The sequence below is a fragment of the Aspergillus lentulus genome (assembly GCF_001445615.1).
Source record: "Aspergillus lentulus DNA, contig: Alt08, strain: IFM 54703, whole genome shotgun sequence".
NCBI lineage: Eukaryota > Fungi > Ascomycota > Eurotiomycetes > Eurotiales > Aspergillaceae > Aspergillus > Aspergillus lentulus.
In genome coordinates this window covers 633,635-657,054 of record NW_028322118.1, presented here as the reverse complement: position 1 = coordinate 657,054, position 23,420 = coordinate 633,635, and the positions used below count along the sequence as shown (strand labels likewise).

Here is a 23,420-nt window from a genome sequence, read left to right as displayed (position 1 = left end):
TTATTGAGTCCTTTCGTATTGGTCTATCTTAGTGACTCTTGCCACCAATAATTGAATCTCACCCTGCCACCATCTCCAACCCACCACAGTCCGTCTCCCGTTTACCGCCCCTCTCCTTACCACCACCCACAACCACCGCTCGCTACTATCGAATCTGTCGGATACCTGCACTGTCTAGTCATGAGCAACGCCTTTGTTTGAGCTCGCCAGCATTAATCGCAGGGCGACGCAGCCGTCCGATGTTCATATTTTTTTACTTTCTTGTAGATTCTTCAATTGCATCGAAACTCGATGTACGAAACCCGGGTGACAGAGCCGTTGGCTGTCGACACCAGATCTGCACTGGCGACCAAAACCCAGACTTTCGCTACTACTTTTGAGTTCACCGACGAGCAAGTGTCCACTCCTACATCAGGTCCTCGAAGTCGCAGCCGTGGAAACAGTATCTCCGTGCAGCAGAAGGGGTCGCCGGAGCGACACAGATCCCCCATGAAATCCACCGGCGATGGGCGCTACACGCCCAGCCCGGAGCCGGCGCCAGCACTATTCGTGCGGGCCATGTATGATTACGATGCCGATGACCACACTAGTCTCAGTTTTCGCAGAGGTGATATCATACAGGTTCTCAATCAATTAGAGACTGGCTGGTGGGATGGCGTCATCAACAACAGCATCCGGGGCTGGTTCCCCAGTAACTACTGCGCTATTATAACCGATCCAAGCGAATTAGAAGATCAGGTGGTGCATGCTCGCGACGAAGACGAGATTAGCGCGGAATCGGCTGCCGGCGAAGACGAATATGAGGAAGAGCACGAGCACGATGAAGATGAGGTTGACTCCGCAGGAAACCCGCGCGATTCCCAACCACTACTTCCTATCGAAGGTGTAGCAGCCCCCAAGGAGCAGGAAGAAGCCGCCTTCTGGATCCCGCAAGCGACCCCGGATGGCCGTTTATTCTACTTCAACACTCTCACCGGCTACAGCACCATGGAATTGCCGTTTGAGAATCCCTCTGCGAACGAAACTGGACCCTTTGACCGGAACAACTTTTTCGTGCCGGATCAGACTCGACCACCACCCGAATTGATGGCTCGCGGTTTCGAGCGCGACGAGGATGATTATGATGGCTCGGCATCTGAGGCGGAGGGAGAGTCTCTAATGCTGGCCTCCCACGATTCCATGTCTCGTCGTCGTCGCTCATATATTGATGGTGTATCTCCTGCTACTTCCATGGACTCATTGCATCCGCCATCCGCCACTAAATCGATCAATGAAGGCAAGATCTCGCACCAATCCAGTCGGGATCTGCAGAGGACAACCACCACCGGGAGCAATACGTCCGCGGCCATTCACATTCACAGACCGTCCGTCTCTTCCCAAGCTCCTTCCCGCTTCGTCGATGACGGCCTCACGGCTCCTGTCACTTGGCCGATGCTCGTTGACAATATGCGTCACGCTATCGAAGTGTATCGCCAGACACTACTGAATGGAGATCGCTCCGAGTATGTAAGGAAGGCGGAAGACATATCAGATCATCTTCGCATGCTTCTTGCTGCTGGCTCGGACACTACAGACAATCACTCTGGAAACCCGTCGATTATTTCGCAAAACAAGCCACTCTATCCCCACTTTAGAGAAATGATGTCTAAATTCTCGAAACTCGTTCTGTCGTCGCATGTTGCAGCTGCAGATTGGCCAGGGCCAGATTCTGTCAACAAGTGCTTGCAGGAGGCGGACGGCGTTATGCAAGGAGTCTACGGCTACGTCGAAGTTGCAAGACAACAGCGGGGTGAAACCATTCGCCGTATCGTTCCTGGGTTCGTCGTCGGAAGCTCTTCGGGAGGCGGCTGGCAAAACAATGGGGTATCTCTAGATGATTCGGGCCCGACATCCTTCCTGGAACAGGATGGTGCTGATTCTCGCGTCGAACCTTCGGTGCCTCTGGACTCTGCTCTCCTGGACCATATTGACATTCTCAGGAGGTCATTTGTTGGGACTATTCGGCGACTAGAGGAGCGAGTGACACTCAACGAGAAGAAGATTGTTACATTTGCGGAACAGCGCGAAATTAGTGATTCAGTTGCAGCAGCCGCAATCAAGGTCGTTGAACAATTCCGTCCTTGGATTTCTGCTGTTGAGTCCATCAATCTCGCACCGCTAGGAACAAGTTTCCAGAATCCTCAGCTGGTCGACTTCAGTCTACAGAAGCAGAGAGCCTACGATGCCATCGCCGATTTTGTCATTAGCTGCCAGGCAGTTTCCGCTCCCCTGGGTGATGAGTGGGCTGAGCTTCGCGGAGATTCTCTTGAAGACCGCCTGAATGCCGTGAGGAGTATCGCCAGGCAGCTGGAAAACTTTGTCTCTCAGATTGGCTTCTCTCTATCGCTTCTTCTCGAACAGATTCCCGAGCCCTCTTCTACCTTTAGGACTGAAAGCCGTCTGGAGGGCGACAAGGAAGCGTATAAGGGCATTCATAGTCGCGGTGATTCTCAGGCAAGGATTGCGACAGAGACGATCGGGATACCGTCCTCGTATTCCGTCGATCCCCCATCCGAAAAAGTTCGTCGCAACATGGATAAGGCCCAGAGGTTCTTCGGCCAAGCTCCACCAGCGGCTATTACTCGGGAACCTATTCGGGAGCCTGTCCGGGAACCGGAGGAGACGCCTTGGTTCTTGAAGATGGACCACGAAGGGGAAGTGTTCTACGACACCAAGGCTGATGTGCCCACCTTGAAATGTGGAACATTGGCGGGCTTGGTAGAGCACTTGACTCGCCATGATAAACTGGACGCCTCTTTCAATAACACTTTCCTCCTCACGTATCGATCCTTCACGACTGCGTCGGAGCTCTTCGAAATGCTCGCTGAGCGCTTCAACATTCAGCCTCCATTTGGACTGAATCCAGATGAAATGCAGATGTGGATAGACAGGAAGCAAAAGCCTATCCGATTCCGAGTTGTCAATATCCTCAAAAGCTGGTTTGAGCATTTCTGGATGGAGCCGAATGATGAGGCACATATGAATCTTTTGGCCCGCGTTCACGCCTTTACCAAGGATTCAATTGCGACGACGAAGACACCTGGCTCGCCTCAACTGATGGCAGTTATCGAGCAACGCCTAAAAGGTCAAGACACTACAGTAAAGCGCCTCGTCCCTACACAGGCGACCGCCGCTCCACCCCCCATCCTTCCTAAGAACATGAAGAAGCTCAAATTCCTGGATATTGATCCCACGGAATTCGCCAGGCAGCTTACCATTATCGAATCACGCCTCTACTCTAAAATCAGGCCCATTGAGTGTCTGAATAAGACTTGGCAGAAGAAGGTTGGCCCCGACGAACCGGAACCTGCTACGAATGTGAAGGCTCTGATTCTCCATTCAAATCAATTGACAAATTGGGTTGCAGAGATGATTCTCACGCAGTCCGATGTCAAGAAGCGAGTTGTCGTCATAAAGCATTTCGTGAACGTGGCAGATGTATGCTGATTGCCTTCTCCCATTCTCTCCTGCTTCGATTCATGCAGACCACTGACTTTCCGCACAGAGATGCCGCGCGCTCAACAATTACTCTACGCTCACATCCATTATCTCTGCTCTCGGGACGGCGCCGATTCATCGACTCGGTCGGACTTGGTCTCAAGTTAGTGGCCGTACGTCTGCCATTCTGGAGCAGATGCGCAGACTTATGGCCAGCACGAAGAACTTTGGCGAGTATCGGGAAACTTTGCATCTCGCAAACCCCCCTTGCATCCCTTTCTTTGGTACGAATAGCTCGAGTCCCTCATATTGTTACGCGCTTTGTAGTGACAAGTGGCTAAACTTCAATCAGGCGTTTACCTAACGGACCTGACGTTCATCGAAGACGGTATCCCATCTCTTACGCCCTCAGAGCTCATCAATTTCAACAAACGCGCCAAGACTGCGGAAGTCATTCGGGATATTCAACAATATCAAAATGTCCCGTATCTCCTTCAGCCAGTCCCGGAACTACAGGACTACATACTCAGTAATCTTCAAGCGGCAGGTGACGTCCACGACATGTACGACCGGAGTTTGGAGGTGGAGCCGAGAGAACGTGAGGACGAGAAAATAGCGAGGTATGCTGCTGCTGCAACGAGTAGAGACTTAAGAAGTCATAGTACTATGGCCATCGCGAGCATGGTTATCGCATCGCGATGATCAGGTCGGCTTGTCTTTCTTCTTGTTTTCTATCTCTTTTTCCTTTTTGTTTTCTGCACCTGCGGCGTTGAAATTCCCCAATGATACCCGCGATGGACATTTCGAGGATTTTCTTTTTTTCTCGTTTGCAAATTTTTCCTTTCCAAGGATTGGTTGATTGAAGACTAACTTTGGTTTCCTATTTATCCGTAGATTACTGTCGGAATCCGGCTTTCTATAGTCTGGCCGCTCCCACTACATCGTCGTGACTTGCTACCCTATTGGGTGTTCCATGTCAGCGTTGCATGTGCGTCGCGTGCCGTCTCTTAGCGTCACATGCTACAACAAACCGAGGAGTGCGCCACAGCGATCCAAGCGTCATGATTTGGTAGCGGCAGCAGCCTAAAGCCCCCGGATATTTGCTCGATAGCCAGTCAATTATCCTTTGCGTTGGTTGCTTACACCTGCTCCTTTCAACATGATCGCACTCTTGAAGTGAACATTACCCGATTGGCATTCCACTTCTTTGCGCCCTCCTGATTGACGGCTATGCCCTTCTGGCGTCCGCGATCGTCAGTTAGGTTCGGTACGGTTGCTCCACGTCGCGGCCATGTGACAGGAGCCGGCTCTCTTGCAGGACAGTAAACTGTGGCTTGCAGCCTTCATCCGGCGACATCCTCCGAGCCTGCGAAAGAGGAGTTGATGATACTTCCTCTTACTATCGCGTTTGAACAAACTCGCTGATAAAAGCTCGCCTGCGTGGAAGAGCTGAAGAATGAATGATCAACTCAAAGGGCCAACTAATGAAGGCCAGTCCGATGTCGGCGGCCGCATTGGCATGAAATAATGATATTCCCAACGCTCTTTTCGATCTCTATATACCTGACGTCTCTTTCCTATCTCACATCGGCAGCAGAGAACTTAATACCGTGGTATCGATCTTCTGTCTCGTGCGGCCCGGTTCTTCTACGAAACCATCTCCGACCATATTTCATTGCACCTATTCTGATTTCTCATTGTATATGTTGTGGAACATCATTGAGCGCTTGGCACCAACTGGCCCACTTTGTACAATGACCTTCACTATTTTCTTTGTATGAATTCTGGTGTATCTTTAGCTTATCTGGAGTCTGTGGTCTGCTCCTACACATATACTCTTTATAGTAAATTTGATGATCCTTCATGACACAGCTTCTGTTGTCGGCTCTTTACTCGACGGATAATGATTAATTTCTTGTCCTTGTTGTCTCTTCTATTGCAATCCTTTTCTACATGGATCGTCTTTACCGAAATACACAGAACACTAGGCCTGGATGACCAGAGGTGTTGTGAGCGGATATAAACCATAGTAACTCTTCTTGCATTGTGTCATTAAGATGAGGGTAACCAGACCCATCTCATATTGTGAAAAAGCCTTACGAGCCTGCTACAAGAGATCATGAGGCACCCGTTTGCGTCCCCTCTCCGATGCCCTGAAAGAGCTTCATCTTAACCTCAGCTGCCAAGAGACCTTTTACTTCCTCGGAGACAATCCGCTGTCCGTCCCGTACTACCTTCTCCAGCTGCTGATCTTTAGCTGTAGTGGTACCACCTCGTGACCCGCTGGATTCAATTCCCCGCGCGGCCCGCCGGACTTTCTGACTGAGATCCATCATCTGCTTACTGCCGTAATCCCTAGTTGTGAACAGGGGACTTTGACTCAGCGTAGCCACCCAGTATTTGTTCCAAAGCTGCGACAGAAGTTCCGTGTCGAGGCTGCTCTTGAAGAACGACACCTCAAGCGAGTAATACTGGTGCGCGTATGCGCCGAAATCCTCCGCCTTACTGAGGGGAATAGTCTGGTAATCTTCATCCTCGTTTCCTTCCTTTGGAGGGGTATAATCCTTGGGGAAAGTGCGGAAGGCCCCAATGTCAACCTTGCCGGCGGAGATGGTGCGTTCCGGGTCAATGACGACAGCAACAAACGGCCCGCCGAGCTGCTGCATGTCTTGCGTCGTGACATCGATCCCTGACAGCCAGCATCCATAGCCCGGATGACTGTGATACCAGCCCACTGCGTTCTCCATGCGGCCCGCATCACGGCAAGATTGCAGGTACGACACCATGTACTCGTTCGCTTCGTCCTGGGCGTTGACGCGGGTCTCGGTACCTTCGACGGGGAGGCGGAAGGCATCTGTTACGACGAACGTCTCGGGAAGAATATAGCCTTGCATCAGACCCATAACCTCGAGGGAGCCGCCTGAGCGAGCATGCATGGTCATTTTGATTAATGCTACGGCGGAGATGCGTATCGACTTGAAGTAGTGGGGGTCTTTGGCCCATGGCCGGGCGGCGCTCAGGGCCTTGTGTGTTTCCTCATCGTATCGATAGAGCGCGTCCCGCTGAGGGTCGATGAGGCTGATGGCGTTTTCGAGCTCTGATGGAGGGGCAGAAAGCCTCGGTGTCAGTAGCTCATCGGAAAGTGATGCCAAGTGGGTCATTGGAGTACGAACCCCAGGACTGCTGTGCAGCCTGCATGATGGATATGTTTGTTGTAGGATGCCGGTATACTTGATTGGGTACGAACGTACAGATTGTTGAAGCAATGGCACACAGAAACGGATTTGATCAAACGACCTTGTACCTCTATTAGATGATGAGCTCTAGAATCAAGCGGAGACAGCTCGATAATCGAGAGTGGAGAGGCGGTGAGGGGTGCAGTGGCAGAAACGGGCGGTGGACAGCTGAGTCAGCGGTTGCCTGAGCGACAGGACGCCATCAACAGCCGCGCCGGGCGAATCTTGATTGCGGCTGCATCTCATCTGCTGCACAACTGTAATCACAGGGTAAAGGCGTCAATATTATTGTTCCCTTTCTTCCTTGCCTCACTCCACTGCCCCATCTTTCAGCTATTTGCTTTTCCCTTCAATCTCTTTCTTTCCCCTGTCCTTGCATACACGCGCAACGATCGTGACGTACATAAAGCCCTGCGGGCACCCCCCCTTATTTCTCGCAGATGACATTCGGCCTCTGTTGATCTTATTCGCATGGTGGATCGCCGCCTGTCTTGGATTCTGCGCGTGATTATTTGCTGTCGCTACCTTCATAGGTCGAGGCGCTCTGTCGCCGGAGAATTTCAGAGCGCAGAACTCACATAGTGCGGTCTTGCCCTCATTTCACATAATCGATCAAGAGTGCCGCTATCTCAACCCCATATCTGGGACCCATAATCCCAATGACGGTCGACACGAGTTATTTGACCACCCAGGTCAACAATATAGTTACGCAGCTGCATGGCATATTCGATGATATTGGAGTTTCGAGCCATGAGCGCGAAACACGAGAGGCGGAGGTATGGTGTCTCATCCTTGCGCTCATTGTCTTGAAAGGCGAATGCTTATTGATTGAACCGCGTAGCTCTTCAGTGCTCTGTCTGAGACTCTGAATAACCATCTGAAGATTGTGGACGAGTAAGTGGCACCGGGGTTGATCGCGCTTTTCTCGCTAATAGCATTCTGCAGTGAGAGAACCAGCATGACAGAGGAGGCGGAACGACTTATTACTGCCATTCAACAAATGGAGGAATCTCTAGTGGATGAGAAAGCCAATGGACAGTATCAGCTCAATCATGACGATCTGCGCGTCACATATCCCCTCAACCGCTGTCTCTCTTTTCTCCGCGAAAAACATGGAGCAATGAGCAAAATGCACCGGGAGCGCTTCGAACAGGTGAAGAGTAAGTGATGAATTTAAAATGAGCCAGTTTAGAAAAAACTCGCTAACAGGCAGTAGAACTCGTTGAAGCGCTCGAATCATACTCTTCCCATCTAGAGTCCTCTTTTGTGACCATCGAACTCCCTCCAACAGCACCTGGATCGTCCATTGCGCCGAGCTTTGACCTTTCCCCATCATATGTTACCGCGCTAGATAATGAATTTACGAGAGTCTATGAAGAATACCACCGTCGCCTTGAATTTGTCAAGATGACTTGCGAAGAGATTATTAAACTTTGGGCCGAACTTGGAACACCTCAGGTGCAGACGGATACCAATATCGTCAAGTATTACCGCGAGTCTCCTGAGCAGTTGGGCCTCCACGAGTCGGATTTGGCGAACTTGACGGCAAAGCGCGAGAAGTTGCTGGAAGAGAAGAGATCGCGCGAGCGCAAGTTGAAGGAGCTTCGAACCGCTGTGGAGTCGTTGTGGGAGCGCTTTGGAGTCGAGGAATGCGATAGAAAGGCCTTCCTCGCGGCCAATCGCGGGTGCGGATTGCGGACGATCAACGAATTTGAAGAGGAACTGGCACGTCTCAATGAACTTAAAAGACAGAATCTGCACCTTTTCGTGGAAGACGCGCGCTGCCGACTGCAGGAACTCTGGGATGGGCTCTACTTCTCCGAAGAAGAAATGCTTGACTTTACGCCCGCGTTTTCGGATGTCTACAGTGACGCGCTTCTCGAAGCACACGAGGCCGAAATTGCCCGGCTGGAGGCGCTGAAGGAGCAACGCGCCCCAACGCTGCAGCTGATTGAGAGGCATAAGAGTCTTCTTTCGGAGCGAGAAGCCCTGGCTGCATCGAGTCAAGATGCCTCACGTCTCATGGCGCGCGGAAACAAGGGAGAGAGGCGTGATCCTGGTAAGCTCTTGAGAGAGGAGAAGATGAGAAAGAGGATCGCCAAAGAGTTGCCCAAAGTCGAAGCAGACCTCCGAAAAGAGTTGGAAAGATGGGAGGAGGAGTATGGCAGGCCATTCCTTGTCCACGGCGAGAGATATCTTGACGAACTCACCCCAGTCGTTGCCAAACCTCCTCCACGCTCCAAGACACCCTCCGCTCCACCCTCTGCGAATTCAAAAGCAGGCTTTGGAAGGCCACAACCGCCTTCTCGTCCGGCAAGTGTCATGAGAGGGCCCCCTCCTCCTCGCTCCGCCACCAGAACGCCCACTGGAAACGGCCAGCCGAAATACAACACTATCGGCCCATCTAGGGCCGGCGCGAAATCGCCCTCGAAGATCCCAGCCCGGGTGCCCCTGAGTAACATGCCTTACGGGAACAATTCCGCTGGCCATCGCGCAGCACCAGGCTCTTACTCTTCCAGCACCATGGGCAAAATTCCAGCACCACGTGCTCCCCCACCTAGGATGCGTGCTTTGACGATTGATCCCAAAGAGGACAGAGGGCCCTATTCAATGGATCCTCCGAGATGTGCTAGCGCGATGTCTAATGCCTTCGTTCGGCCTGTCAGCCCGGAGGACGTTTATGACGATCGCAATCAGCGATCGTTCATGAGCTCCTCTGTTTTCTCGCAGCGATCTACCGGCTTCTCTCAGTGCTCTCAATCCTCGGCCTCGTCAATATCATCTGTACCGAATTTCCCACGACCAAATCCTTACTTGCAACATGCGCCTCCTCCACCGGCACCTAGACAGGTTTCAAACTCCTCAACCGTTGATACGGCCAACACAGGGTCTGAAAACTGGGAAACATTTGATGACGGGTCCGAGTCCGAAGCCGATGCTAGCGATGTCTACTATGCCAAACTTCGTGCTGCTCATAGCAAGCGATTCGCCCCTGAAGACAACGCATCTCTTGCGGGAAAAAAGGCCAAGGGTATCAGGAGCGTTAGCCCAGAGGAGCCGATTGATGACCATCATGGCCAGATAGTCAGAGTAGCTGGCAGTGATGCTGGTTGGACGGACGACATGGAGGCATACTAGAAGCTGGTACTGCTTGGCATTTACGATTCCGCGATGATTCAGGCTATCGTTGATACACCGCAAGTCAACCCTCTGATGCGCAGAGCAGCGTCCAACTCGCTTTTGACCTGCGGGTGACACCAAAGTCGCGCTAAAACCGCGTCTTTGACTCTCTACGCCAAAATTTGGATTATACCACGTTCGTGACGTTCTTCTTGATTTGATTCTCCAGGTCGTGGGCTCCTTCCCATAGCTCCTGCTGCAACCCTGTTATGCCCTCCGCCCAGGAGGTGATGTCTCGGTGGCGTTCCTTCCCGGCTCCCACTGTCGAAAGAGACAGACCGACGACTTTCGTGTACTATGCTTCGTTTGTGTTTGAATACTCGACCTTGAACTTCCCACCAGAAGGAAGTGCAAGGTCCTTGGCTGGCGCCAGTTCTTATGTTCGGCTTTCGCGCTTAATGTGCCTTTTGAATTCCCCGATCCTTGTGATCACATTCTGCTTCCATGCTCCTTGGTTTGGTTGGGTTTTGTGTCTTTTTCCTGGGATTTCTTCGGTATTGTACAAGTCGCATAGCATGCTATTTTCATGGATTATGATATCAGTGTAGCGCATTTTGTTAATATGCTTTTTAATGAGATATTTGTTTATTATTCGGACTAGTCTCAACTTGTAGTGAATGGTAAACGTAGAATACTTAGGCTTTACATGGCACCTAGTGGCTGAATAGAGATTCAACGGCGGATGCTTGCTGTATAATGTGCAGTATAGTACAGAATCCTGTGAGGTAAGATACACCGGTGTGAGCAAAAGGAATCGTTTACAAGACCCTTCTAGGACCGCGGAGCAAGAGAGCCCATCCAGGTTGTATCCTCACCCTGCTGCGACTGAGCTCTCTTTGGCGTGCGGACAGGCGACACCTCAGCCGTGAGCTCCCGTGCCTCTTGAAGCCTGCGAAGCGATTCCGCGCGGCCAAGGATCTCCATTGTCTCGGGGATTCCGGGGCCCGGGGCACCGGCCGACAAAGCCCAGCGCAGGTAATGGTACAACTCCTTCTTGAAGGCCTTGTCTGCGTTTACGCGGGACTTTTCCGCGTCTGCATCTGTGCTCTCGGGTGCGGTTTCTCCCGGAGAAGCGGAAGCGGGAGCGGGCAGGACGGCGGCCGAGCCGTCGTAGGAGGCGATGTTGGAGCGGTGGGTTTCGATGGTCCAGTGGGAGGCTGGAACGAGGGTGAGGGCTGCGGCGGCGGTGTGGAGGGCTGCGATGGGGATGGTGGTGCCGTCCTGGGTTGGGGTTGGCGTGTAGGGTGGTCGTGTGAGAGTGGTAGTGAAGAAGGTTGAGTTGCGCTGGACGAATTCCGAAGCGTTGGTGTAGGATTTTGCGTCGGCTTTGAGGAGTGAGGGGATGTATTCTGCCAGTGGACGAGAATCGAGAATAATAGCCCTGTGGGAGGGTGAGTTGGTGGTTCTTGGAGATGAGTTGGGATTATGCACGTACAGTTGGTCTGCTGGGTAGGTTTCTTCGACGGCCTGCGAGACCTTCGCGACCATCTCGTCGAAGACGGGGCCCCCGGTGGCGGCGAATCGCTGCGCGTGGGCCTTTTGGAGGAACCAGAGCTTTTCGAAGGCAACGACGGTGTTGCCGCGAGTGATTTTAAGGTTGAACTGGGGGTTTTGTGAGCAGAGCATGGTGGACGGGGATCTATGTCAACTCACTAGTTGCTCCAGTTCCTCAAGGCTGAAGACATCGGACTTTTGGGTGTGCGACCAGCCCAGAAGAGCCGCGAAGTTGATAAGTGTGGCTGCGAACACGCCTTGCTTATCCTTGAAGAAGCTGAGATCAATGTCTGCGTTTCGTTTGCTTAACTTCTGGCCGGATTTGTCTACGAGGAGGGGAACATGGCCGAAGCGCGGAGGTGTCCAGTTGAAGGCGTTATACAGCGCGACATGCATTGGTGTTGAGGGCATCCATTCCTGTACGAGTCAACATCTGCAGTCTGTTTTCCGGGTTTGTATACTCACGGTTCCCCTGATCACATGGGTGATCTTCATGCAATGATCGTCCACCACATTTGCCAGATGGTAGGTCGGGTGTCCGTCAGATTTGAGCAGAATAGGGTCATCGTAGACTCGCTCAATGAGATCCAGCTTGTTATTCGACCGATTCTGTCCGGTCTTGCCATACACCAGGTCATCGAACATGGGATAGCCCTCGACCTTCAAGCGCACGACATGCGCTTCGCCCTTTGCGGCTCGATCCTCTGATTCTTCGGCGGGGATGTCTGCACACTGCCTGTCGTAACCGGGAGGTAGTCCAGCCTGACTGCGATGTCTTGCGAGCGAGTCCAGCCGTTCTGCAGAGCAAAAACATCGGTATGCATGACCGTTTTTGACCAATTGGTTGGCATGTTCGCGGTACACGGCCGTCCGTTCGGACTGCAACCAACCATCTCAGCCCCCAGTCTCAAGCATTGGCTTTCCATATTCTTGTGCGCTTACCTGTCTGTATGGGCCGTATGGACCTCCGACCAGCGGACCTGTAGGAAATAACTCGCATCAGCATCCCCATTCCGTTTGAACTCCGCGCAAAACCACGCACCTTCATCCCATTGTAACCCAGCCCATTGTAAATCCTCGTATAAGCGTTGCTCCGCACCGGGTATTGTCCGTTTCTGTACCCTTCGTCAGCCCTGATTACAACGTTCCAACCTTCCGTGCTCGCTCCAGGGCCGAACCTGATCTGTATCCTCGATTCGCAGTAGGAACTGGCCCCCCGTCCGCTTCGCCAAGAGGTAGTTGAACAATGCGGTCCGCAAGGATCCAAGATGAAGGTATCCGGTCGGCGACGGTGCGAACCGTGTTCTGGCCGGTGCATCGGGGAGGTTCTTCCTGGACTTGTTGCCAGCGCGGGCTGGCGCAATAGAAGAATAGTTGGCTGCTCTGCATCGCGTGCAGATCCACGATCGACGGGCTAGGAGCCCTAGATGAGAGGGTCTCATGGTGCAGAAATGCTATCCGCGAAAGACGCGCAATAATTATGATTGCTGTTGTTGGGCTAAGTCCGAAATACGCGGATTGTCATTTGACCGCCGCAAAGCGCAGGGACGATAAATCGGAGATCTGCAAAGAAACACCGCCGACTGCGAAAAAAAGCGGGCTAAAATTTCTGGGGTTCCGCATCGTATCAATCACAATCAAACACAACACATTCCCCTCATCAGCAAATACCTTTACTCTCTTGCAGAGCGCCTGTCTTTTGCGCGATAAGCACCGTCAACCCACTGTTAGATTTCCCGGAGTGCTTGGAGGAAGGGACAGCCTTGCCCAGTATGCTTGTGTTGGACAGTCTCTCTATCGTTAACAATCGCTTACGCTTACCAGATGGCTGGTGTCGAGATCGACCTCTATGGTATTTCTCCTGCTCTCCTGCTCTCCTGCTCTTCATGATCTGAACAATAGCTGACTACAACGTACCCATGCAGAGGTCCTAGAGGTGTCTCGAAGCGCAACGAAAGACGAGATCCGGAAGGCTTATCGCAAGGTCGGAAACGCACACCGTCCTCATTCCAGCCGGGCATAGAACAAAAATTACTGACTCGATGATAAATGGACAGGCCGCGCTCGCGAGTCACCCCGATAAAGTCCCCGAGGCCGAACGAGAAGCCGCAGAGGTACGATTCAAGGCCGTCCAAGAAGCCTACGATATCCTTTACGATGAAGACAAAAGACATCTTTACGATACCCATGGCATGTCTGCTTTCAATGGGTCCGGTGAGCCCGGCATGGCAGGAGGTCCGGATCTAGACGACATTCTGGCGCAGATGTTCGGGATGGGTGGTGGGATGCCCGGCATGGGCGGCATGCCTGGCGGACGGCCTCCCAAGCCTCGACGGAGCCCGGACGAGAACACAAAATACGAAGTGCGGTTAGAGGACCTCTACAAGGGCAAGACGGTCAAGTTTGCTAGCACAAAAAATGTCATTTGCAGTCTGTGCCAGGGTAAAGGTGGCAAGGAAAGAGCGACAGCTAAGAAGTGCTCGACGTGTGATGGACAAGGTATGAGGCACAAGAGGTTACTTTTCTTGAACATCTTAGACTGATTTGGACTACAGGTTTCAAGCAAATCTTGACGCGGATGGGACAGTTCCTTACACCATCAACAGTGACCTGTTCGACCTGCAATGGACAGGGAGAATTCTTCAGTCCCAAGGACAAATGCAAGAAATGCAAAGGCAACAAGACCGTGGAGGAGAAGAAAATGCTGGAGATCTACATTCCCCGGGGAGCAAGGTGAGTCACACTTGCAATCTTATCTCTCGGATGACCCCTGGCTAATGTCCGCTTAGAGAAGGAGATAGAATCGTGCTGGAAGGCGAGGCGGACCAGGCACCCGGCCAGGAACCTGGCGACATAGTGTTCCACATCGTGGAAGAGGAACACCCAACCTTCCGACGAGCCGGTGCAGATCTCACAGCCACCATTGACGTCACACTGGCCGAAGCGCTGACCGGCTTCTCGCGCGTGGTTATCAAACATCTCGACGGCCGAGGCATCGAGATCACTCATCCCAAGTCTCCTGGGGAGGTATTATCACCCGGTCAGGTGCTGAAGGTACCCGGAGAAGGCATGCCGCTGAAGCGCAGCGACGCCCGGGGCGACCTGTACCTGGTTGTCAACATCAAGTTCCCCGACGCCAAGTGGAAGCCCAGTGCAGCCGTCCTGGAAAGACTCCGCGAGATGCTGCCCAAGCCGGAACCCTTGATCCAGGCCGACACCGTCGACGAAGTCGACTACGACCCTAAAGGAAACCTAGATGAGTTTGGGGCCCGCGATGGGCACGGTGGCTCCGCGTGGGAAGACGAGGACGACGACGGAGAGCCCGCGCAGTGTGCGCCTCAGTAGATCCTTTGTCGTATCGCTTCTCTGCTCTGTGCTTTTCTAGTAGATATGCTCGATCCAAGCTGAGTCGAGCCCCCTTCTCTGGCATCGCAGGCGTTCCGGAATTGATTTATTGGTCTGTTTTCATGGGAATACTACGATTGACCTTGTCGTTCCTGTCTATTCCAAGAATTTTTTGCTTCATCTACTAGAATCAAACCAAAAGGACAAGTTATGGACCTGCAATGGAGTTGCAAAGCCCTCAAAGGAGCAGGTTAGCAAAAATGACATGACCAGTTGTTGAGTCGCGTGCGCCGTGAAGCGTGGGGTAGACAATGTGGGATGCCACCGGAAGAGTGGGATGAGACATTTACAATATTGTAGACGCCAGAAAAGATGTGGGATATCGTCAATACTGCCTCAATTAGCAGTTCATTTCATTTGATTTCTTCTTTGCGTTTCTTTCATATTGTTTGGCAGGAAATCTAGAAGCAAAAAGCAATATCGGGTCACCTGTGTCGCAACAAACGGGCGCTTTGATTGGAATATATTGCTTTTCCTCAGTGAGAGGCTGCTACGGAGTACCAGGAATATGTATAAAAGACCGCATATCCGGCATCATCAGCATCATACTTTCTCTCTGCTTGATAATCTAGTGTCATCCCCATCGCCAGCATCTGCCCAATGCGACCCCCATGCCCCAGTTTCCGGTAGCGTGGGGTATCTGAACCGGCCGCATCCATTTTCCAGGGACATGCTGGAATTGATCCATCAGTCATACATCATTTGAATTGAGCCTCTGAGGACCTGATCCTGGCTACTCTTGCCATTTAAATAAACATTCATCTCCCCTGGTCCCTGTTCGGGCCCTCGATCTATTGATAACCATTGCATCAGCAATAAGGTGGATTCGGCACGCCGGTCGGAGCATCTCCGCTTTTTCGGCATTTCACCAATTAAGGTTTCCCTATCCCCATCGTACATATTCAGTGACATATTCATATTCTGGACCCAGGCTGGTGGTTGAGATCACCAAAGGCACTCGACAATGCCGTGCAACCCACAAGCCTCGGCCTCATGCGAAGGCTGCTCCTGCGATGCCGGTGCGAACCGCGCGCCGGTGAACATCGAAGATTGCGAGGCAGAACTGCTTGCTCTGCGGAGGCGCACTCTTGAGCTGGAGAAGTCGCTGGCGTCCATGACGACCGGCGCCGCGAAGGTGCCGAGAGCTGGCCGCAAGCTGCGGTCCTCCAGGTGGTTTAATTGCGAGAGCAACCCCGGCATGATGGCGCTCTATATCGAGCGGTATCTGAACTACGGGATGACCAAGGAGGAGCTCATGTCGGGAAAGCCGATTATCGGGATCGCGCAGTCCGGCTCGGATTTGGCGCCGTGCAATCGCCATCATCTTGAGCTGGTTAAACGGGTGCGCGAAGGCATCAGGACAGCTGGCGGGATCCCCTTTGAGTTTCCGACGCATCCGATACAGGAGAGCTCCAGGCGGCCCACTGCGGCTATCGATCGCAATCTGTCGTACTTGGGCTTGGTTGAGATTCTCCATGGGTATTTCCTGGATGGTGTTGTGCTACTGACTGGCTGCGATAAGACGACGCCGGCGGCTCTAATGGCTGCCGCTACGGTTGTATGTGACCTTTGCTCGCAATTTTCTGGTGACGAACGGTTTCTGACACCTTCTACAGAACATTCCCGCAATATGTCTCAATGTCGGTCCCATGCTCAATGGCTATATGAAGAACGAGCTCGCCGGCTCAGGTATGGTGGTATGGAAAGGCAGAGAAAAGTATGCCGCCGGCGAGATCAGCAGAGAGGAGTTCATCGATTACGTGTCCCGAGGGTATGTCCCAACCTCACTCAGATGACTCACGTATTCTGACTCTTTGCAGAGCACCATCCGTAGGACACTGCAACACAATGGGAACCGCCTCGACCATGAACGCACTTGCCGAGGCCCTGGGGATGGCGTTGCCCGGATCCGCGGCCATTCCTGCCCCATACCGCGAACGAGGACAATGTGCCTATGATACAGGCTTACAGATCGTTGAGATGGTGCATGCCGATCGTAAACCTAGCGATATCATGACTCGTGAGGCCTTTGAAAATGCCATCGTCGTGAACACCGCCATCGGTGGCAGCACCAACGCTCCAATCCATATTGGTGCCATCGCAAAGCATATTGGTGTAGATCTTTCGCTAGATGACTGGGATCGACTGGGATTCCACATCCCTCTGTTGGTGAACATGCAGCCAGCAGGAGAGCTATTGGGCGAAGAATACTACCGCGCCGGCGGCTTGCCAGCTGTCATGGCCGAGCTGCTCGACGCGGGCAAACTACACGCCGACATCCTAACGTGCAATGGTCGCACCGTGAAGGAAAACGTCCAAGGAAAGCACACATGGGACCGCCGCATGATCAGAGCCTACGACGACCCACTCATGAAAGACGCCGGCTTCTTACACCTCCAAGGCACCCTGTTCAACTCTGCCATCATGAAAACATGCGTGATATCCACGGAGTTCAGACAGAAATTCCTCGAGAACCCGGACGATCCGAACGCGTTCGAAGGCGCGGTGATCGTCTTTGACGGGCCCGAGGATTACCACCATCGCCTCGAAGATCCCAATACACCTATCGACGATAGGACTATCCTCATCATGCGCGGTGCAGGACCCCTGGGATATCCGGGCGCGGCTGAAGTCGTCAATATGCATCCTCCTGGACGCCTTCTACGGCAGGGTGTCCATTCGCTTCCGTGTATCGGCGATGGTCGACAGTCTGGCACGTCTGGCTCGCCCTCGATTCTGAATGCCTCTCCTGAAGCCGCGGCTGGTGGCAATCTGGCTCTCCTTCGAGATGGAGACAGACTCCGTGTTGATCTTAACAAACGGCGCGTTGACATCCTTGTACCACCGGAGGCACTGGAGAAACGAAAGAAGGAGCTGGAGGCCAATGGCGGTTACGCAGTTCCTGAGAGCCAGACTCCCTGGCAGGATCTATTCAGGAGGGAAGCGACGCAACTGAGTGAGGGGATGGTTCTCCGCGAGGCAGTCAAGTATCAAAGAATAGCCCAGCGATTCGAGGAGCCCAGACACAATCACTGAGTGTGTTTCAATGTTTAGGGGATACCTCGTACGACTTCCTCACGAATATGAATTAGGGGGCGATGGATTTTTCCTCGTCATTTTACTTAATTCCGCGTTTTGATTATGCCCGAAACCATGAGTGCGGACACTCCATCGAGATCTAGGTCCCAACTTTTCGCACTTAATAGAGTAATGCAATCGTAGTCGTGCGCGAATTTTTCTCTCCGCCTTTCTTCCTATCGAGAGACTATGCCCGAGCCGCTTACTCTCCGTGCTTCGGAAAGCTCCGCTCCTTAAGACAGCCGAACGAGATGCTGCGTCTGTGCCGGAGGGTTTCTTTATCTGCTCGTTCCTGGCAAGAGTCAAGTGGTCACGGTTGATGTGCCGCCTAAATGAAGTCGTGCCTCCCTACGCAGACGAGGAAGGGGCCATTCCTTCAAATCCGCATGTTCGCAGGGGCAGACAGCAGCCGCACCGCTGGCATGATGTGCTGTACAAAGTTAAGATCTCATACCCGCCGGGACGTATAGCGTGTCGATACGCCGAGGCGACTTTGATAATGCGGTGATAGGACTTAGCATCACTGATCACGACCCGGGCTAATTCGCTGTCATCAATTCGTCCCAGAGTAGCCTAGGACTGTTGACGCTGAAGCTCAGATCTTGACCCTGCAGATCAGGTGGCAGGAAAGTACCCAGGAATTCAGGCATGATGAATGAGTCAGCTATGGTACGGTCAGTTCAATCTATTTAGGTGTGTCAATCGGAGACGCACGCTCATAGAAGCCATTGCTATCCGGTAGCCCCTTCTCCCCGCCAAAACTAATGCCGAAAAATGTGTCTTGCATCATTGGAGGATTCCTTTGAGCGCTTAGATCCCCAGCCTCTTTGCTGGCGTCTTCTTTAGGCCGACCACCCCCTTCCTGACCTTTTCCAGTTCTGGAAAGCACGATATTGATGGTTTCAGCGGCCTTCTTTGCTTCTTTAGAAGTCGAGGACCTGCGCATCCATATTGTCCTCGCTCTCTGCAGCGCACCGCGGATCTCATCTTCCCGCTGTAGTGTCTGCTCGTGATACAATAAGGAGCACAGGATCATGGTGGCCGTGAGAAATTGGTGGTTCATTATAGAGGTGACTCGCCAGCGCATCGTGTGAAGCTGGCCTCCGGGACAGGTTTCCTCGTCGAGTACGTGCTGAATCGCAAGAGATTCCAACGAAGCATCGAGACACGCCTTCCGGGAATACTCAAAAATATCATCGTTCTGAGATGGGGACCGCATGTAAAGAAATCGCCGATGCAGCATGACCTGTCCTTTGTAAAACATATGCCTGATGAACAGCCTGGCCAGAATGACCTGTGGAGAGTCCGTCACGCTAGCTGCCATGGGCTTCATCTGCAGGGGCGGCGGAATGCTCGCAGCCGCTTTATGTAAGAGGCTATCTACTCGCATCACTTCTGCGTAGCTGCAGGGCTGCACTGCGCTTGTGAGGTCCGCAATGATGCCCAGCGCCTTCAACATACGCCTGCGCGCGATGACACCCAGGGCCGTCGTGTGCTCAGTTTCGGGTCGCGGTTGAGGCAACTCTACGGTATGCTCGTCGAAATCTGCATCATTGAGATTCCGCGGTTCCGCAGTATCATACTGCCAGTCAGAGATCATTCGTGGCATGCCCATCTGGTTGGAGATGAGAATATCACTCATTAGCACTGTCGCCCATAGCCGCCGGCGCATCTCACCCCGGAAAGGCGAAATGCTGGCGAAGTGACTTGGGTCACGGTGGTAACCCATGCGCCGGGCGAGGTTGACTTCCAGGGCGAGCAGAAACCAGATGTCCTTGTCGGCGTCGGCACGGATGCAGAATTCAACATAGACATAATTGATGAGCGTTTCCAAGGCGTATGGCCCGCACTTTGTATATTCGCCCATGACTAGGCATTGCACAATTTTCTCGCGGTACAGATTCACCTGGAGGGACTGTTGCTCGGCCTCGGGCCCATCGGGCGTGTCAGAAGCTAGACATGCGAGAGAGATCATACCGAAAAGGAGTCCGACCCATATTATTGGGACATCGTACGGATCGGCCCAGAATGCCTCGTACTGTACCTGTCAGCATAGCATCGTTGTGGCTGGGGTGTAGAGCATGTTTACTCACCTCGCGCAGAAAACTCGGTCCGTGGACCGTGGCTGAACCGCGTCAGCGAAAATTGAGCAATTAGACATGGAAGCAGTGAATGGAAGTGTTCCTACAAGACGATACAAGATCCAAATAGTTGAAGTAGCGAGAGATGTAGCGATCGACAGCGTTTTTGGGAGGCACTGCTGCGAGTATTTCATCGCGTGACATCGCGCGGCGACATCCATACAGCAGGAATGCTTCATTGGACCGCAACCTTGCAAATGGTTCACTACTATGGCCAACCCCATGCTCAACCTCAACCCGGTCGGAACTCTGAGCTAGCCGCAGCTGTTCTTCGCGGTCCAGGTGGTCTTTCAGGTCGGCGATACCGTCCAGTATGGCAACCCAGTGTTCGCCCCCAACATAGCGAAGCTCTGAGTCACTAATACGCATGCTTCCACACTCAGATTGTCCATCAACTGGTGTATCTGTCGGCATAGTTTCGGCCTGAGTGATCCTTGCGGGCACTGGTGGCATACCCACCTCGGCAGACGAACTAGCATTGGGTCTCTCATTCGAGGACCTGGGCATCATGGACGTAACCAAGCGCTCCAACTGTACAAGCCGGTCATGCACAGTAGGCACAGCGGTTAAAGACGGCTTTGGCGAGCCCGTCGTTGGAAGATTTTCAGCGTATGTACATATTTGACCGCGAGCCGAGCAAAATGAGCAAGGTCTTTGACGGTCACATTTTGATCTGCGGAACATGAAAACTCAGCCTCACTTCATAGAATTAAACGAATAGAAATCACACAAGCCGCTTACTTTCGACGTCGACATGAGTTACAAGACAGCTGAGGCTTATTTCGACGTCGACTGGGATTTGGAAGCGGCCGTGACATAGCCAAATCGGTCTCTTGAGGTGTTCCAAATGACGATTCCAATGAGCAATGTCTTGAATTTGGCGTTGACATGGCTGTCCCGACTGTGATTGGGGTCATGTCGTTCCTGGTGGACATCATTGGCGCCAGCTACAGACAACTTGCATTGTCTAGGTACCCTTTTGCCACTCTGCAAGCCGATTTAGCATTTACGAAGCTTTAGCTGCTGTGTTATCAAAGATAATGCCATAAAGAGTATGATGATCCAACGGTTCTCCCGCCGCAAGGAGTGGATGTTGACAGATGACCGGGGAAGAGATGAGCAAGACTAACGAGAGTAACGGCGATCACGTGACAAGCCAAACAGGTGGAATACTCCTGTATCATGTCCATCTCCACACTGGCTAGCTAGACCGAGCATTGAACGCAGAAATCAAAATAAAGAGGCCAATCTGAATGGCTTTCGAGATAAATCACTATGTTACTACAATCATGGATCCCCCGATCCTCCGATCCGATCGTCCGACCATCCGACGCCCCACTGCGGATGATCGACACGTGTATATACAAATCTCCGGTGACACTATCATTCTATGATTCTATCTATACCATGACTGACCAAAGCTCCGATTCTCCTAATTGCCTCCGGTGTGGATACTGAGGCTGGATAGCATCACCCATTTCTAATCATGGGTCGTCATGCCAGCTGCCAATGAATTGGATCTCCTATCTCCGTCCCTACTCGCACTTTGTTTACATGGTCTTGGCAGTCTCTTAAATTCAGCAATGCCTCTGTCAACATGTTTTGCAGATAACTCAGTTGTTCATTCTTCTTCTTAGCAGGTCACTTCTATGCTTTGCAAGTGCTCTTAACACACATTGCGTCCAGACCTGTCGTTATGTCCAAGTCCGAGTGTAGCTGCGACATGGCTACGAACCAGCTAGAGAAAGGCATTGACAATGAGCTGGAGGAGGCCAATCTTGTCGACTGGGACGGTCCTAGCGATTCCACCAATCCCAAAAACTGGTCGAAGCGCAAGAAATGGACGCATATTGTCATCATCTCCCTCCTAGCACTTACCACGTAAGTCCTATCCCCCTAGCTGGTGAGGTGCTGTGTCTGAGTGTCCGCCTTGATGTAGGAATATGGCTCCGACAATGTGTGCACCTGGAATTAGTGGTATCTCTGCAGACTTGGGCATGACTTCCAGCGCCGTCAGCACCCTTGCCATCACTCTGTACGTCCTTGGATTGGCTATTGGGCCCATGTTCATGTCTCCCCTCAGCGAGGTGTACGGACGCGTGCCGGTATACCATGCTGCCAATATTATCTTCGTCGCCTTCATTATTGGTAATGCGCTGAGCCGGAATGTCGCTCAATTTCTGGTATTCCGATTCATATCAGGTTGTGCGGGCGGGACCCCAATGGCTCTAGGCGGAGGAACCATTGCAGACATCACCACTATCGAGCAAAGAGCGGTTGCGATGGCTTTGTTTAGCATGGGGCCACTTGCAGGACCGGTATGTGGTATCATTAATTCACCTTTCGACTTCCAAATAACCAGTCCGATCTCGTTCAGGTCCTTGGCCCTGTTATCGGAGGCTTCCTCGCTGCAAGCAAAGGCTGGCGCTGGACTTTCTGGTTGCTAGCCATCTTGGGAGGATTCTGTGGTATTTCGGCTTTTGTTGTCATGAGCGAAACACATCCCAAGGTCATCCTCGAGCGCAAAGCTGCCAGTCTGCGCGCTGACACCGGAAACCATCATCTCCGTTCCAAGCTTGCCGGAAATCCCCTCTCCCCGCGCCAGGTTCTCGTCCAGGTACTTATTCGACCTACTGTGCTCCTGTTTCGGTCGCCTATCCTCTTTGTCATATCCCTTTACGTGGCCTTGGTATTTGGAGTGATGTACCTGCTATTTACCACCTTCACCAGCGTATTCGAGGGCCAGTATGGATTCAGCACTTCCGTGTCCGGGCTGGTGTACCTTGGTCTGGGAGTCTCCCTTGTCGCCAGCATGCTCATATTCAACATCCTGAATAGTCACCTTCGTTCAGCGCAATCGAAGGCTGATGGGGTGCAACAGCACCGGCCCGAGAATCGGTTACTTCCTATGATCTGGTTCAGTCCGCTTGTTAGCCTCGGCCTTTTCATATACGGGTGGACTGCCTACTATAAGGTCCATTGGATGGTACCCATTGTCGGCACCGCTTTCATGGGCTTTGGAGCCTTTTTCGTCATGGTACGTAATCGACGGTTTTGTCCTATACATTGCAACCTTCTAATCCACACAGATGCCCGCGCAACTCTATCTGATCGACGTTTTTGGTTCCCAGGCTGCTGCCTCTGCGCTCGGTGCCAATAATCTCCTGCGTTACATTTTCAGTACCTTTCTGCCGCTGGCGGGGCCAGGCATGTACGACGCTTTGAACTACGGTTGGGGCAATACCTTGCTGGGATTCCTTGCTCTTGCGTTTGTCCCCGGACCTCTCCTTTTCTACCGATATGGCGAACGTCTTCGTGCTAGAACACCTCTCACGCTTTGAAAAGGTAAATTTGCCTGTCTGTACATTACCTCTGACTGAGCTAATAAATATATCTACAATCAAAAGAG

At 52.4% G+C, this 23,420-nt stretch overlaps 8 protein-coding genes across 8 annotated transcripts; 5 read left to right on the top strand and 3 right to left on the bottom strand.

Moving 5' to 3' along the window:
• Window positions 1–291: 291 nt before the first annotated feature.
• ALT_3480 (putative cell division control protein Cdc25) lies at window positions 292–4,179 on the top strand (the record flags this gene model as incomplete). The annotated part of the gene is made up of 3 exons (XM_033562528.2): window positions 292–3,477; window positions 3,545–3,761; window positions 3,830–4,179. The coding sequence occupies 3 exons, from the start codon at window positions 292–294 to the stop codon at window positions 4,177–4,179; spliced, it is 3,753 nt and encodes a 1,250-aa protein (XP_033418419.2).
• A 1,415-nt stretch (window positions 4,180–5,594) lies between these two features.
• ALT_3479 (Mov34/MPN/PAD-1 family protein) lies at window positions 5,595–6,638 on the bottom strand (the record flags this gene model as incomplete). Its single annotated transcript, XM_033562527.2, has 1 exon — window positions 5,595–6,638. The coding sequence occupies one exon, from the start codon at window positions 6,636–6,638 to the stop codon at window positions 5,595–5,597; it is 1,044 nt and encodes a 347-aa protein (XP_033418418.2).
• A 734-nt stretch (window positions 6,639–7,372) lies between these two features.
• On the top strand, window positions 7,373–9,851 carry ALT_3478 (putative microtubule associated protein (Ase1); the record flags this gene model as incomplete). The annotated part of the gene is made up of 4 exons (XM_033562526.2): window positions 7,373–7,489; window positions 7,555–7,607; window positions 7,659–7,873; window positions 7,930–9,851. 4 exons carry the CDS (start codon window positions 7,373–7,375, stop codon window positions 9,849–9,851), a joined length of 2,307 nt encoding a protein of 768 aa, XP_033418417.2.
• An 813-nt stretch (window positions 9,852–10,664) lies between these two features.
• On the bottom strand, window positions 10,665–12,829 carry ALT_3477 (glutamate--tRNA ligase MSE1; the record flags this gene model as incomplete). The annotated part of the gene is made up of 7 exons (XM_033562525.2): window positions 10,665–11,274; window positions 11,329–11,495; window positions 11,547–11,804; window positions 11,853–12,266; window positions 12,330–12,367; window positions 12,430–12,502; window positions 12,566–12,829. The coding sequence occupies 7 exons, from the start codon at window positions 12,827–12,829 to the stop codon at window positions 10,665–10,667; spliced, it is 1,824 nt and encodes a 607-aa protein (XP_033418416.2).
• Window positions 12,830–13,211: 382 nt separating this feature from the next.
• On the top strand, window positions 13,212–14,732 carry ALT_3476 (putative DnaJ domain protein (Mas5); the record flags this gene model as incomplete). Its single annotated transcript, XM_033562524.1, has 5 exons — window positions 13,212–13,239; window positions 13,313–13,371; window positions 13,445–13,886; window positions 13,943–14,120; window positions 14,177–14,732. 5 exons carry the CDS (start codon window positions 13,212–13,214, stop codon window positions 14,730–14,732), a joined length of 1,263 nt encoding a protein of 420 aa, XP_033418415.1.
• Window positions 14,733–15,756: 1,024 nt separating this feature from the next.
• Window positions 15,757–17,828, top strand: ALT_3475 (IlvD/Edd family dehydratase; the record flags this gene model as incomplete). Its single annotated transcript, XM_033562523.1, has 3 exons — window positions 15,757–16,350; window positions 16,409–16,563; window positions 16,613–17,828. The coding sequence occupies 3 exons, from the start codon at window positions 15,757–15,759 to the stop codon at window positions 17,826–17,828; spliced, it is 1,965 nt and encodes a 654-aa protein (XP_033418414.1).
• Window positions 17,829–18,409: 581 nt separating this feature from the next.
• On the bottom strand, window positions 18,410–20,425 carry ALT_3474 (putative transcription factor; the record flags this gene model as incomplete). The annotated part of the gene is made up of 4 exons (XM_033562522.2): window positions 18,410–18,534; window positions 18,585–19,908; window positions 19,964–19,995; window positions 20,059–20,425. 4 exons carry the CDS (start codon window positions 20,423–20,425, stop codon window positions 18,410–18,412), a joined length of 1,848 nt encoding a protein of 615 aa, XP_033418413.2.
• A 1,282-nt stretch (window positions 20,426–21,707) lies between these two features.
• ALT_3473 (MFS transporter) lies at window positions 21,708–23,352 on the top strand (the record flags this gene model as incomplete). The annotated part of the gene is made up of 4 exons (XM_033562521.1): window positions 21,708–21,892; window positions 21,951–22,329; window positions 22,389–23,048; window positions 23,101–23,352. 4 exons carry the CDS (start codon window positions 21,708–21,710, stop codon window positions 23,350–23,352), a joined length of 1,476 nt encoding a protein of 491 aa, XP_033418412.1.
• Window positions 23,353–23,420: the final 68 nt, after the last annotated feature.